Raw genomic sequence first — 15,522 nt, forward strand, 5'->3', positions numbered from 1 at the left:
ATGGATTTCTCCGACAACAACATGTGGCGTGATCTTCTACTTCAAGCAGTCCTAATTCTAGCTACAGTTTTCATGTTCCTTTTCATGTACAATATTCCCCAGAAATTCTTCTCGAAGCTTCGTCTACGAAACCGAGCCGATATGCAAGCGAAGCGCCATTTCGTCCAAGGAGCTCAGCTTCTTTCCCAAGCCAAATCAACATTCGCCAAGGATCGATCCGCCGCCGCTTCTTTAGCCAAATCTGCTGAAGCCGAAGCTGACTTAGCCATCGCTTTAGACCCGAGAGATGCCGCGGCTCACATACTCAAGGCTTTAGCTCTCGTTTTACAAGGTTTTAAGACGTCAGCTCTTGATTCGATTGATATCGCGCTTTCGCCGCTCGCCGTGAAGTCGCTGTCGGAGCCGGAGAAAGCGGATGCTTTGTTTAAGCGAGCTGAGTTGAGACTTGCGGTGAGTCGACGCGGACAAGTTGACTCGGTCGTTGAAGATTTGACTGAGTCAGTTCGGTTGAAGGGCGATAATGTTAAGGCTTTTTATTTGTTGGGCGATTGTTATGAGAAAAAGGGCTTAAAGGAGGAGGCCCAAGAGGTTTATGAAAAAGCCCTAAAAATTCAGCCCAATTTTGCTCCTGCTCGAGAGGCACTTGACCGATTGAATTCCGAGTCTTGAACTCTACCTGTGTTTTTTTGTTTTTGGAAAAATAATAAATAAAGAAAAAAATTTGAGAAATTTGTTCTAGCATTGTTCAATATAAAGGCAGTTGGTTTACCTTGAATTTGAAGAATCAATTTAGCTTTTTATTAACGTTTTCAGAGTTTATGTATACTCAGAGCAAACCAAGTAGTGAACGACAAATATGATGAATAAAATATATTTTGACCATTGAACCTGTAGGCACAAATTAAAGGTGATTAACTTAGTTCTTTACGTTGCTGCAGCCTGCCTAGCTAGTTAATTTTTATTAGGCAAATAGTGTTTATCTTGGTTTTGTTGTAACACATTAAAATGAATTCATGTAGCAGCGTGTAGACTAAAGAATATCCGGAGATTAGGGTGTGTTTGGTATAACGGAAAATGTTTTCCGTGGAAAATGTTTTTCAAGAAATTGTTTATTTGGAAAACAAGTAATAATCTTATTCATTTTCCGGTGTTTGGTAGGCAAATTACGGAAAATAACTTCTCAAGAGTATTCATATATAATTTAGATATAATAAACATTAAGCCATAAACTTTCGAACCAACAACCCACAAATTTCATAAACTTCCGAACCACGAACTTTCGAAACCGCGATCTTTTGAACCTTTATAATTTCTAAACCCGTAAACGTCCAAACACATAAACATCCAAACTCAATAACTTTGAAACTTGTAAAATTTTGCACATGTAAACCGAAAGATGAAAAAACTAAAACTGAATATATATATATATTCCTGGGGGAGGGGGAAGGAGGGGGGTGTATGTGCAGAAAAACGAAAAAATAGAAATTTGAAATTACAAAAAAAAAAAATTAAAAAAAAAACTAGTAAAAAAACTTTTTTTTGGTGATGTGGCCTGTGGGGGTGGAGGGATGGTGTAGAAAAATTACAAAAAAAAAAGTAAAAAAATATATTTTTTTTAGAGGGGGAGGGGAGGGAAGGAGGAGATGGGATAGCAGGGTAGGTGGTGACGAAAAAATTATAAAATTAAAAAAAAACCTTTTTCGAGAGATGGGTGGGGGTGGTTTGGTGAGGGAGGGGGGAATATAGTGGGGAAGGTTAAGAAGGAGTTTCGAAAAATATTTTCTCTTCTCTTGATAAGGAAAACATTAGGAAAATGAGTTCATAAGGAAAATGTTTTTCAAAACTTTAAATCTAACCAAACGTGGGAAAATTAAAAAATATTTTCCTTCATACCAAACACACCCTAAATCCAAGCAAAAATGATATTACAGATGGTAGTATGCCACATTGCCCATTCAATGATCTTTCATACCTTGACTTGTCCGGGAATTGATTAAAAAACTGTATTCGTAAAATAATTATGGAAAGAAAAATAATATAAAACAGAAGTTTAGAAGAAGCAGAAATTAGTCTGAACCAGTTGAATTTACAGTGTTTACTCAAGGAACTTAATCCCCTCCTAATACCCGATATTTAAGATTATTTCCTTCCAGGATAGAACGGATTACACACCGGTTTAGCGGTACTTCATACTGGTGCGCCCCATTTTTCTTGCGAAATTGGGTTTATGACATTTGGTATGGGACAACTCGTTCCTTTTGGGAACTGGGCTTGCATTTGAAGAGTCGCCACCTAATGATTTAAGGTGCATTATGACACCTATATGGTTCAATTCTAAGTTATTTGAACAACGAGAGATAAGGTAAGAGCTTGAAATTATCCTAAGGGGAAGGTGTTAGGCACCCCTCAGGATCCACTAGTGTGGTTCCCGACCAGACAGTTGATTGTGAATTTGTGCAATTTAGTAAATAGACAAGTATGAGCTCAAATATTAGGAGATTTAAATTTAAACACGTAAGAGAAAAAACAATTAAAAGAAGAGTTTTTGAAAAGAAGTTTACAAATAAAGGAAAAAGGGGTCCTAGGTTTATATTTAATATGGATCACATCAATGCGATACCCGATATGACACTCCTCAAAAGAGGGGATATACGTGGTATTAGCGCACCGGTTATCATATCCATATCTACCCTTCCCGCCCCGTTAAGGTATTAAAGCGCAGATTGGTCTCAATCACTATTGCATGCTATTACCCGTCTCATTCCTATCAGTTCCGAAGGAGTTTAGGACTATTATTCCTAAAGGGGAGAGATACTAGGCTGATTTTGGTTTCAAAAGGTAAAAATCTAAGGCGACATACAAAACATATAATACTGCATGTTGGGGGAAGCATGTAAACAGATAAAGGCTCATGCATACCTCCTCAAACAAAACACATAAATAGCATGACTTGCACATACTTTTAAAGTCTGATTAAAATACTAAAGACGTTGGGAGTTAATTATTGAAGCAGATTAGTTTATTACATAACTCAGGTAAGAAGTACGAATCAGGTCTGCTTACTGGTGTAGCAATTAACAAAAGCGGATTCAATTTTTATTGTTATCATCACCTAAGGCTTGCCTAAGCGTTTGAGTGAAATGCTATCTATTACTGATTCAGAAAGTGGAAAACTAGTAACAGTTTTAAAATGAACGATTGAGATCCTATAGACTTGCTTTCTAAACCTCGTTAGATAAAGAAGGAAGGTTGTTTAAAACTGGTTCAGAATAGACTGAATTTTAAATTAATTGCAGATCCTATAGGCAGGATGTCTAATATTGCTCATTTTATTTCTATAGACATGATTTCTAAAAGGAGTACTGATTCTTAACCTTATGAACACGATATCTGATTTTAACCATTTAGATCCTAGGAACATGGTATCTAAATGTGACCATAATATGCAGAATTTAAGCAAGTCCTATAGGCATACCTTTTAGATGCAGAACATGCAGAAATTTAATGAAAGCAGGTCTTATAGACATGGTATCTAACGTGCAGAATTACAAATGCATAATTTAAACAAACAGATCCTATAGGCATGATTTCTAAAATGCAGAACTCAAAACATGTAGAATTTAAACAACAGATCCTATAGACATGATTTCTACCCTTAAGCATGTATAATTACCCAACCCTTTTCACTAGCCAACCTCAATGTTTATTATAAATTATTACATACTGGATAATGAATTGCATCAGAAAAGTACAAAAGAAAAGTTACAACTAGAGGAAGCCTGATTCTTGACTTCCTCACTGAGTTATGGAATAAAGCACCTCAAATTCCATTGATTCAAAGCATTTCTCAGACTTAGGTGTGTCAGAGTTCCCTAAGGGAATCAAAGAACCCCGGGCAGTGCTTACACCCAGGTTTATGGAACCAGATTGGGATAAGTGCAGTGTGGAAGTGCCAGCCCTTATGTGTCCAAGTTCAGAGGGAGCTTGATCACGCCCAACTATGCCTTATAAAAAGGACACGCGGACGTTGCAAATATAATCTGAGTATTTAGCCCAGAGTCGAACCCACAAGGAATTAACCTATCAATTACTCTTGTTAGACTTACTAAATTCTACAGAATCAACTTCCCAAACGTTCTGAATAACAATTGAAGATGTTTTTACTAACTAAGAATGAATGTAAATAAGCAACTGAAAACTAACTATGATTAAGTTGTAAAGAATTAAGAGAAAGTTCTAAGGTTATGATTTCCCCTATTGATGGAATCCCTTTCGGTTATGGTTCACATAGATTTGCCTAATTGTCTCTATCAATCATGAACACTCTTATTACTGTAAATCTCTCCCGAGTAATCACAATAATTTACTAAACGCACTCTCCCGAGATACGCTAGCTGGCTTTGTTTGTTACAGCTCACTTTAGACTGCACCCAAGGCTTTGTTATCCCTAATTCCGCCTTTAATCCCTCAGTTATTGATCCCTCATATACTTTGGGAGTGATGTTGTTCAATAATTACCTAAATATGCACTCTCTCCTGAATTATGCACACTAAATAGGCACAACTAATTGAGGATCCTATCAATGAACTACAATAAGAACATAGTTGACACAAATAAAGATTAAACTAGGCAAACTATATTAACACAACAAGAAGTTCATCCTTCAATAGGTTCCATCAAAACCTTAGACTAAATATTTAGCTACTCATACTAGGGTTCATCATAACAACATTCAATTTCATCATAAATTGTAAAAACAAAAGGAAGAAAGGAAGAACTCGATGTTGAATTATCCTCCTTGCCTCTTGCCTCTCCTTGCCTTGAACTAAGCTATGAAAACCTTGATAATCCTCCTTTGGGTGAGCTAGACCTTCTATAGGTTAAGTGGATTTGCCCCCGAACTTCCAATTTTACCCCTGAAATTTACTTTTCCGAAACTGGGCTAGCGCGGTCGCACTAATGGACGCGCTAGCGCATATGCCCTATCATTCTGCCTCGACCATCTGGGCTAGCATGATCGCGCTAGTGGCCGCACTAGTCTAGGTCTTCATTTCATCACTTTTTTCTTTCGTCTTCCAACGTACTCAGCTCCTAGGGGCTTTTCTTGCTTCAATTTAGTTCCAATCATAGTCTTAAGTCCTCATACATGCTACGCACTCCTGCAATGTGTGAAATTCACAAGTAAAGCCAATTTAACATCATTTAACTATATTCTAGCAGTGAAACATAATTAAGTTGGGGCATAAACAATCGCCAAATTACATAAATCTAGCCTATTATCAACATCTCACACTTAAATCATTGCTAGTCCTCGAGCAATCTACCACACTCTAACATAGAGGCCATTCACTAAGTGTTATTCCCTAACATATCACACCAAGAACAAATCACATAAGTTACACCTAGTAGTGAACAATCTTCGCCCCAAAAGTCGACTCTCATATGCCGTGCAATATTCATACTTTCTCAAACTACTCTAAACAGAAGTCTAGACTTACCTTTCCTTCATGAACCGCATACCCTCACATCACACAAGAGAGTAGTTACACATATAAAGATACTTAGAACAATTAGGAACTTAGATAGACAAAATTCGCTAACTCTCAGAAAGAACATTCACATGCCACAAAGATGCACCATAGGCTTGCCCGTAGTGTACTACTCTAATAATCGAGCCCACTCAATCTAAGATCAATAGGGCTTTACTTGGTTATAATGTAGGCTAAGAGACGGGTAAGATATATTTGGATATAGTGACTAACCTCCCTAAGCACTTTTAATACAATTACATTAATCTTCAAAAACATACTTGTGTCAACCAAACACTCCACCACTTTTTTATTTACAACAACCCCATCCATTAGGTGAAATTATAACAAACCACCACTTATCGATTACTACATTTACTCATTTTTTTTCGTGGTGCTTATTCTTTTACTTTTCCAAACACTGCACCTTTTCTCTATTTCAACGGTTCCACTCAAAAACTAAACCACCACCCCACACTTTTGCTTTTGCATAATGTCAATACCATTCAAGTGCTTATGGGAGGTAACGAGTTCAAACAGAAGGCTATCCAAACAATTGGGTAAGGTTTGCAATGTGGTTGCCAAAGAAACAGGCTTATAGGCTCAACGGGGTTAACTAAGATGTATTAGGTGGGTTTACTTTATATGTCTGTCTCAACAAAAAAATGTCTATATCACTTCTAAGACTGAATGAAACTACTATTTCGCTTTGCAAACAAACAGGGCAAGTTCTAGGCATCAAATGTTAGTCATGGAATACAGTAAAACTCACACACATGGCATATGACTCATTCCAGATTGGCTTATCAAGACACTCTCTTCTGAGTATTCAAGTCAGTGACAAACATACAATTTTAAGGCACTTTAGCAAGAATCAACCACTGAAATAATCGTTACACTCTAGTGTCTATTGTGTTCATGTGTATCAATGCTCAGGGTTTCTCTTTCAATTTCAGCTCGTAGCCCATTAATCCTAACTAAAAAAAACTAAAAAAAATACAATAATCAAAAACTACCTACACCCGGTTCAAGCTAAACCCTTGGAAAAGAACCGCGGCCAAAAGAAAAACCAAGAGGGAGTTACTACACTACCTAAAAATAAAAAAACTCTTTTTGGTCTTTTTTCTAGACTTACTTCCCTCAAGAAAATTGTCTAAAGGATCCGTCATCAGGAAGGGTCTCCTTATTCCCTTTTTTTTTCGACTTAGTCCCTCAAGAACCCCGCCGAAAGAGATCCGTCGTCGGGATAAGTCACTTACCTACTTTAAAATCACCCAATGAAACTATTACTCAAAACACCAAAAACAGTCAAAGAGAAACAAAGAAATATCAACCAGTCAACTTGCTACATATACATATATACATCGAAGTATCCTCCACCCCACACTTAAAATGTAGACATGTCCTCATGGCATAAAAAGTTAAAGAACAGTGAGGTAAAAGAACTTCCCTGAAATATCACTCCTGATCGGAGACGGTGTTTGGGTTCACATGGCAAGCACGAACCAGAGCTCTCAGCCAGCCTAAGAATTTCTTTTCCGGCTTCACCTATCGATCAGCCACTGCGTAAATGCGGGCACCCAAATCAGTGACTGAGGTATGCAACCCAGCCATATCCTACTCCAAAGCGGTCATGTGGGTACTACAGCGTGGCTGTGAAGGTGTTGCAGTGCCAGATGGTACTGCAGCTGCTGCGCTTTGCTCATGGGCATGTGGTTCGGCCTCCACGTCCTCCTGCCCAGCCTCCTCGTCCTCCGAGTCATCAGAGCCACTACTATCCTCCCCACCTACTGCCACCGGCTCCTTACCCGTGGTTACCTTGTCAGCCCGAAACTTGCGGTCTTTTGGCACCAGCCCATCCACCGCCAGATTTTCCGGCACCCAAGCTTGCCTGCAAAGGTTAGTGACCAAAGAAGGGAAAAAGAATCCATACCTTTTGACTGGACAACGGATGAACATCTCCTCCTGAATCACTTTGACCACGTCAAAGTTGTGACCATTGTTGAAGCACCAAATCAAGGCCGCTCGGGGGCTATTCACTTCCGTAGTGTTGAGGGACGGGATCAGACGATTGTTGATAATATAAAACAGCACTTCCTTTCAAAGGTTAGTACCGAGGAGTGAAATTTCTTACCATACTTCATCCAGATCACCTCCTTCCCAGGTACACAGATCATTTCAAAGAACCTTGCCCACTGTGTGTGTCCTCGGCCATACCCCTCATAATAGTCATTATAAGGGTCCGCAGGAGAGGCAGTTGGTAGGTCGTCTGTATAGCCTCAACAGAGGCATTCACCGCCTTTTGGCGCACTGTGACTACGCCATTGTCATGCTCCTTCACATTGGCGTAAAACTCTCTAACAACTATTACATTTCCCTCGCCCGACATGTCAATGAAAGTTTGCAACCGCCGCCTCACTAGCTCAGTGTACATGTGAGGGAAGTGTAGCTGAACCGATCCTATGTCAATTCCCCTTTCCGGAATCGGCTTTTTAGAGGCTTTATCCGCAAAGCGGTCCTGAGCCTTGGCAGAGACAAATCTGTTAATATCAAATAGGCGTGCAGGGGCTGCCCCGCGCGTCCTGGACGAGCCAGCTTGGCTGCTAGAAGAGGCACCTGTGGCATGAAGTTTCCGAGATGGAGCGATAGTACCTAAAAAACGGGAGCACATTAGCACAGCCCAACACAAAATTGTGATGCAATGCGGTTACTCAGACTTCACACGCATAAGTGGTCACAACTACATAATTATGTTCACAAAGGCCTTTCCAAAAATACCTTGTGGGCATTAGGCGTTCACAACCCATTCCAAGCATTTCACCACCCCAAAACCATCACAATGTACCTACAAGTACAACTAATTCACGCTCTAACTCCACCAACCATTCTATCCATAGTTACTACACATCTACTATAGATTTCGACTAAACAAAGGCAAGAGCAACAAAAATGAAAATAAAAAACTAAAAAAGAAAATCAAAAAAAAAGAAAAAAAAAACAAAAGAACAAAATGGCACCTAGAAGGCATACATATAGTGGGAGATTGTTAGGAGAACCGAAGAAGATGAGAGGGTAGTGTGCTTGAGACTTAGGGAAAGTAGGGTTGAGAATTTTGAAGAAGATGGGAGTTGAAGGAGAAGGGGGATGTTGAAGAAAAATGGTTGGGGAGGGTTTTTTTTGTTTTGTTTTTGGGGCGTTGGGTTTGGAAGTAAAGAGGGGGGTTAATAGATGAGGGGGGTAATTTAGACTACATAAAAATATTAACATGAGAATAAAAAAGATAAAAAATAAAATAACACACAAAAACACGCAGATGTGGACAGGACTAGCATGGAAAGCACGGTACGAGCGCGGCCGTGCTAGTCCAGGAAGAACACTCATCGATTTGCGCGGCCACTAGCACGGCCTCTAGCGCGATCGCGCTAGTAGCGTGGCCAGTAGCGCATTCAATAGCATGGGCGCGCTAGTATTTTTGAGCCCAGGCAGAATACTTGCCCATATGCGCAGCCCATAGCGTGGGCACGCTCCTGGGAGAATTTGTTTTCCATGTTTTTCACCCGTTCTTACCACTTTCGATGGCCTAATCATCTTCCCATTGTCACCTGCATTGGTTAGCACTTCCTAAAAACTCACGATTAACAACTACTACAATATTGGGTTGCCTCCCAACCAGCGCCTTAGTTAATGTCGTTGCACGACGATTACAACAATTCAATGGGTTGCCTCCCATGAAGTGCCTGATTTAACGTTGTGGCACGATGCGAACAAGTGCATTTAAGGCTCGCTCAACCTCTGAGGTTCCGTCAGGTGGGTTTCTGACACTTTCTTTGGTACTTTCATGCCTATGTATAGCATCAATCTCTTCCTATTGACTCTAAATATGTGAGAGTCTTTCTCTGAGGCAATCTCTACAGCCCCTGAAGGCAATACTTTGACCACTCAAAATGGACCAGACCATCGTGACTTAAGCTTACCTGGGAAAAGCCGTAATCTTGAGTTATAGAGCAATACCATGTCCTCGGGTTTGAAATGTCGCTCAACAATGTTCTGGTCGTGTAACCTCTTCATTTTTTCCTTGTACGACCTTGTGCTCTCAAAAGCAAGATGTCGAAACTCGTCAAGCTTATGCAATTCAATGATTCTAGTTGTGCCCGCAGCCTCAATGTCTAGGTTCAGCTGTTTCAGTGCCCACCAAGCTTTTTTTTCAAGTTCCACTAGCAAGTGGCAGGCCTTCCCGAATACTAAATTATATGGTGACATACCAATTGATGTTTTTAAAGTTGTTCTATAAGCCCAGAGTGCATCATCTAGCTTTTTCGCCCAATCAGTTCTTGTGGCGTTCACTGTCTTGGTCAATACACTCTTTATCTCTCTATTAGACACTTCCACCTGTCCACTTGTCTGCGGATGATACGGTGTTGCCACCTTGTGACGCACATCATACTTCTCTATCAGCTTCTCAAAGGCTCGATTGCAAAAGTGGGTGCCTCCGTCACTGATAATAGCTTTCGGTGTCCCAAAACGGGTGAAAATGTTCTTCTTCAAAAATCCCACCACCACTCTTGCATCATTAGTGGGCAACACTGCAACTTCTACCCATTTGGACACGTAATCCATAACAACAAGTATGTACTTATTGCTAAAGGAGCTGATGAAGGGTCCCATGAAGTCAATCCCCCAAACATCAAACACTTCCACCTCTTGAATCGGGTTCATGGACATCTCATGGCGACGGGAAATGTTCCCTGTTCGCTGACATTTATTGCAACCCCTCAGCCATTGGTGCACATCTTTAAACACTGTCGGCCAAAAGAAACCGGCCTCTAGCACTTTCGCAGCTGTCCTAACTCCTCCAAAATGCCCTTCATACACTGATGCATGACATGCCTGCAAAACAGAAGATTGTTCTATCTCGGGGATACACCTCTGGATCATATTGTCAAGACATATTCGAAACAAGTAAGGTTCATCCCAATAATACATGCGGCAGTCACGATAAAACTTTTTCTTTCGTACAGAGGAAAGGTCATAGGGAACTATACTGTTGGCCAGGTAATTTGCAAAGTCTGCATACCATGGCACTTCCTCAAGACTAGTAGCGAGTAGCTGCATGTCTGGAAAGGTTTCTAGAATGTCCTCAACCTCAACTGAGTTTTCAGCTCCCCCAAGTCGTGATAGATGGTCAACGACTAGGTTTTCTGTGCCCTTACGGTCACGAATTTCAAGGTCGAATTCTTGCAGTAGCAACACCCAACAAATCAAGCGCGGCTTAGACTCCTTCTTCTCAATCAAGTACCTGAGAGATGCATGATCAGTGTATACAATTACCTTAGAGCCAATCGGGTACGATCTGAATTTGTCGAAAGCAAACACCATAGCCAACATCTCCTTCTCAGTCACAGTGTAGTTTAACTAGGCTCCACTCAGCGTTCTACTGGCATAGTAGATTGGATGTATTAGCTTGTCTTTCCATTGTCCTAGCACTGCCCCCACTGTGTAGTCACTAGCATCACACATGAGTTCGAAAGGTTGCTCCCAGTCGGGGGCAACAATGATGGGTGTTGTGACTAGCCTCTTTTTCAGCTCCTCGAATGCTACCCTGCAATCATCAGAAAACAAGAAGGGGTGATCTTTTTCTAACAACTTACAGAGCGGGTTGACAATTTTTGAGAAGTCTCTTATGAATCTCCGGTAGAAACCGGCATGCTCGAGGAAGCTTCTGATTGCTTTGACTGAAGTTAGAGGGGGCAACTTTGCTATCACATCCACTTTAGTACGATCCACCTCAATTCCTTTGCTTGACAACTGGTGCCCCAAGACTATTCCCTCTTGTACCATGAAATGACACTTCTCCCAATTAAGAACCAAGTTAGTCTCAATATACCGTTTCAGCACACGCGTCAGATTTATTAGGCACTCATCGAATGAATTTCCCACCACTAAGAAATCATCCATGAATACCTCCATTATGTCCTCCACCATGTCAGTGAATATGGTCATTATGCACCTTTGGAATGTGGCGGGTGCATTGCATAGGCTAAAGGGCATTCTCCGAAAGGCATAAATGCCATACGGGCAAGTGAAGGAGGTCTTCTCTCTGTCCTCTGGTGCAGTGGAGATCTGATTGTACCCTGAGTACCCATCCAGAAAGCAGAAGTGTGACCTCCCTGCCAATCTGTCCAGCATCTGATCAATGAAGGGAAGTGGGAAGTGATCTTTCCGGGTGGCTAGATTTAACTTCCTGTAATCCATGCAAATTCTCCAACCCGTGACGGTTCTCGTAGATATCAGTTCATTGTTATCATTTTTAACTACAGTCATGCCACCCTTTTTAGGTACACATTGAACTGGGCTAACCCAACTACTATCAGAGATTGGGAAAATGATTCCCGTATCTAACCACTTTATCCCTTCTTTCTTCACCACTTCCTTCATGTTGGGGTTCAACCTTCTTTGGTGTTCCCTGGAAGGTTTGTGTCCCTCTTCTAGTAGAATTTTATGCATACAGTAGGCGAGGCTGATCCCCTTTATATCTGCCATGGTCCACCCAATGGCAGTCTTACACTCCTTGAGTACCTGCAAGGGTTGTTGTGCCTGCACATCTAACAAACTAGATGAGATAATAATCGGTAATGTGGAGTCAGGTCCAAGGAACTCATACTTGAGATGGGTGCGCAGTAGCTTCAACTCCAGCTTTGGGGGTTCTTCGATGAATGGCTTGGCTGGAGGAGTTTCTCTATTTTCTAAGTGCAAGGGCTCAAATTCAAGAGTTCTGTCCTAGAACCCTCTGCCCTCTAGTGCCAACACCCATTCTGCCAGTTCTTCTCCATTCACCTCATCTAAATTCATCAGGCATGTAGCAAGAGGGTTCTCAATAGTCAGCATCTCATCATCAGTTTCGACAATTACATCCACGACATTAATAAGAGAGCAATTGGTGAATTCACTTGGTCGTCTCATAGATTTCTGCACATTGAATGTTATCTCTTCATCGTTTAATCTCATCTTGAGCTCCCCAGTCTCACAATCAATGAGAGCTCTCCCAGTGGCCAAGAACGGCCTTCCCAAAATTATGGAAATTTCTTCATCCACCTTGCAGTCCAAGATCACAAAATCTGCAGGGAACACAAATTTTCCCATTTGAATCAACACATCATCCAGGATACCAGAAGGTCTTTTTACAGTCCTGTCAGCCAGCTGCAACAACATAGAGGTGGGTCTAGCTCTTCCAATCCCCATCCTCTTATAAATTGCCAGGGGCATAAGATTAATGCTAGCTCCTAGATCACAAAGTGCCTTAGCAAAAGCAAAATTACCAATAGTGCAGGGAATTGTAAAGCTCCCTGGGTCAGATAGCTTCTCCGCAATTGGTCTAGTCACTACTGCACTGTAGGTCTAAGTAAGAGTCACCGTGGCCAGGCCTTGGAAATCGAATTTTCTCGACATTAAGTCCTTCATCATTTTTGCATACCTAGGCATCTCTTTCAAACCATCAATCAATGGAATATTTACCTGGATTTGTTTCAGCATCTCCAAGAATTTCTTGTACTGCTCCTCTTTCTGGTGCTTAGCCAACCTCTGAGGGAATGGTGCAGGATGTCTCTTCTTCCCAATGATTTGGGACTGCTCTTTATCAGCTGCCACCTCAACTACTTGTTTCTGGGCTGTCTCAGCTTCTTTCTCAGTCTTAATCTGAATGTTGTATTCTTCCTGAGCAGGCTAGACTGTCACCTCTGTTAGTTTCGTTGACTCATCTAGCTCAATGGGCACTGGAATAAGAGTCTCAACCTGTCTTCTCTCTCGAGACCTTTCTTGCTCTACGTCTAAATCTCTGCCATTCTGTAGACTCACTGCCATCAGCTGCTTTGGGCCTTGATCTTTGGGGTTTATTTGAGTGTTTGTAGGTAATGTCCCATGAGGACGATTGTTTAGAGACATTGAAATTTGGCCTATCTGCACTTCAATATTCTTGATAGCTGAATCATGTGCATCTACTCTCTCACTAATTTTTGCATTAGACCCAATAACTTGTTGCATCATTGCCTCAAGTCTAGCAAACCCATTTTCCTGCCGTCCACCATGTTGCTACTGAGGAGGGTGATACCCCTGCTGTTGATTCTGATTGTTAAATCCCTGTGGCCTTGGATAAGGTGCCATATTGTTAGGAGGTCTCATACCTCCCATGTTCCCAATGTTGAACTGTGGCTGGACTGGACTGTATGGCTGATTTTGCTGGCCCCAATTCTGACCACCCTGTCTCTGGCCTCCATAATTAGACACATAGTTCATGTCTTCAAGGTAGTGATGATGATCATATTCTACATTCCACTGGTTACCAATTGGCTGATTAATGCAAGATGTGCACAAGCCCCCATTGGTAGTATCTATGATGTGTACCTACTGCTTCTACCCTGACTCTTCCACCTTTTTACTCATCTGTGTCAATAAGGTGGCCATATTTTCAGCCATAGAGTTGGATGGATCTAAGGGCACTAAGTGAACCACTGGAGTGATCGGTGCATTCCTAATTGTCCATCCCGAATTCTGCGCTATCTTATCAAGCAGACTCTAGCCTTCTCTCCACGTTTTGCTAAAAAATGCTCCACTAGCTGAAGCATCGACAATGTTCTTCATCCTATCTGACAATCCCATGTAAAACCGCTGCCCCAACATCAAATTTGGAATACCATGGTGCGGACATATAGCCAGCATCCCTTTGAAACGTTCCCATGTTTCATGCAGTGTCTCCATTGGTCTCTGTTTAAAACTCAAAATTTCATCAATTTGTTGAGCAGTCTTGTTGGGTGAGTGGAACTTGTTATGGAATTGCTTGACTAACTCCTCCCAAGTTGTTATGGAATTTATGGGGAGTGAGTTTAGCCAGGTCTGGGCAGCTCTTGTCACTGAGAATGGAAACAATAACAGCTTGATTACTTCCGGAGTTACGTTGGGAAGCCTTTGGGTTTTACAGATTGACAGGAAATTCTTCAAGTGTTGTTGAGGATCTTTGACTTGTGACCCTGAAAATAGTCCCTTGTTTTGCAACAAGTGCAACATGTTATTCGTGATTTGGAATGATTCAGCCTATATCTGCGGGACTACAATTGCAGTGGGCAGATTTTCAGCTGTGGGTTGTGCCCAGTCATAGAGAGTAGGGTTGTTCATTCGGATCGGATATCCGAAATCCGAACCGATCCATTCAATTTTGAATTTTGGATTTCGGATCGGATTTCGGATTGGTATATTTTAATCCAATCCAATCCGAAATCGGAAATTATTAGGACATGTATAAATACTACACTTTAATTTACATCAACCTCCAAGTTATTACCTTTACAATTGCTAGATTTAGCAATATTGGCACCATAGTACTCTCATAATTGCATAAACATGAATTTTTCTTAATGTATTGCCTCTTTTACAAAGAAAATATACATATTAGTTTAACTTTGAGGCATAATAATACGATCCGATATCCGATCCGATCCAAACTTTAAAATCTGATCCGATCCGATATAATTCGGATCGGATTCGGATTGCATTTTCTAGAATCCGAAATCCGAAATTCGAATCCGAAATATGCTAAATCCGATCCGTGCACAACCCTAATAGAGAGCAGCCTCTGGCATAAGAGGCACCACATGTGCTATTGGCGCTGCTGGGTCTACCACGTTGTCCCCCATGTCTGGTTCGATTTGTTCAGTTGCTTGTTGTTGTTTGCTTTTCCAGTTGGCCCGATTCAAGACCTTGAAAACTTTCTGGAGATCAGATAATGCTTCAAATACATCATCAGTTCTCAATGAGTTTCTAGGCATGCACCTGTACAACCAAGTCAACAAACGTTAAAATTTCAATGTAAAGATTGTGTATAGAGAAAACTAACTACACTAAGAATTTTTGTACTTCTTTCAATTGTAATTGATAACACCGGTAATTCCCCGACAACAACATCAAAATTTGATCATTGTCACACCTCCTTTTTGCGCGCCCAGC

At 41.1% G+C, this 15,522-nt stretch overlaps 1 protein-coding gene and 1 non-coding gene across 2 annotated transcripts; both read left to right on the top strand.

The window, feature by feature from the left end:
* On the top strand, window positions 1-669 carry LOC104223708 (uncharacterized). The gene has a single exon (XM_009775180.2). The coding sequence runs from the start codon at window positions 1-3 to the stop codon at window positions 667-669; it is 669 nt and encodes a 222-aa protein (XP_009773482.1).
* A 13,543-nt stretch (window positions 670-14,212) lies between these two features.
* On the top strand, window positions 14,213-14,319 carry LOC138890934 (small nucleolar RNA R71). The gene has a single exon (XR_011407297.1). It is a non-coding gene; the product is annotated as a small nucleolar RNA R71 (small nucleolar RNA).
* Window positions 14,320-15,522: the final 1,203 nt, after the last annotated feature.

This window comes from Nicotiana sylvestris, chromosome 4, assembly GCF_000393655.2.
Source record: "Nicotiana sylvestris chromosome 4, ASM39365v2, whole genome shotgun sequence".
Lineage (NCBI taxonomy): Eukaryota > Viridiplantae > Streptophyta > Magnoliopsida > Solanales > Solanaceae > Nicotiana > Nicotiana sylvestris.

Bases quoted from the DNA above. Each gene is read 5' to 3' on its own strand.
- LOC104223708 (XM_009775180.2), top strand. From the start codon at position 1: ATGGATTTCTCCGACAACAACATGTGGCGTGATCTTCTACTTCAAGCA.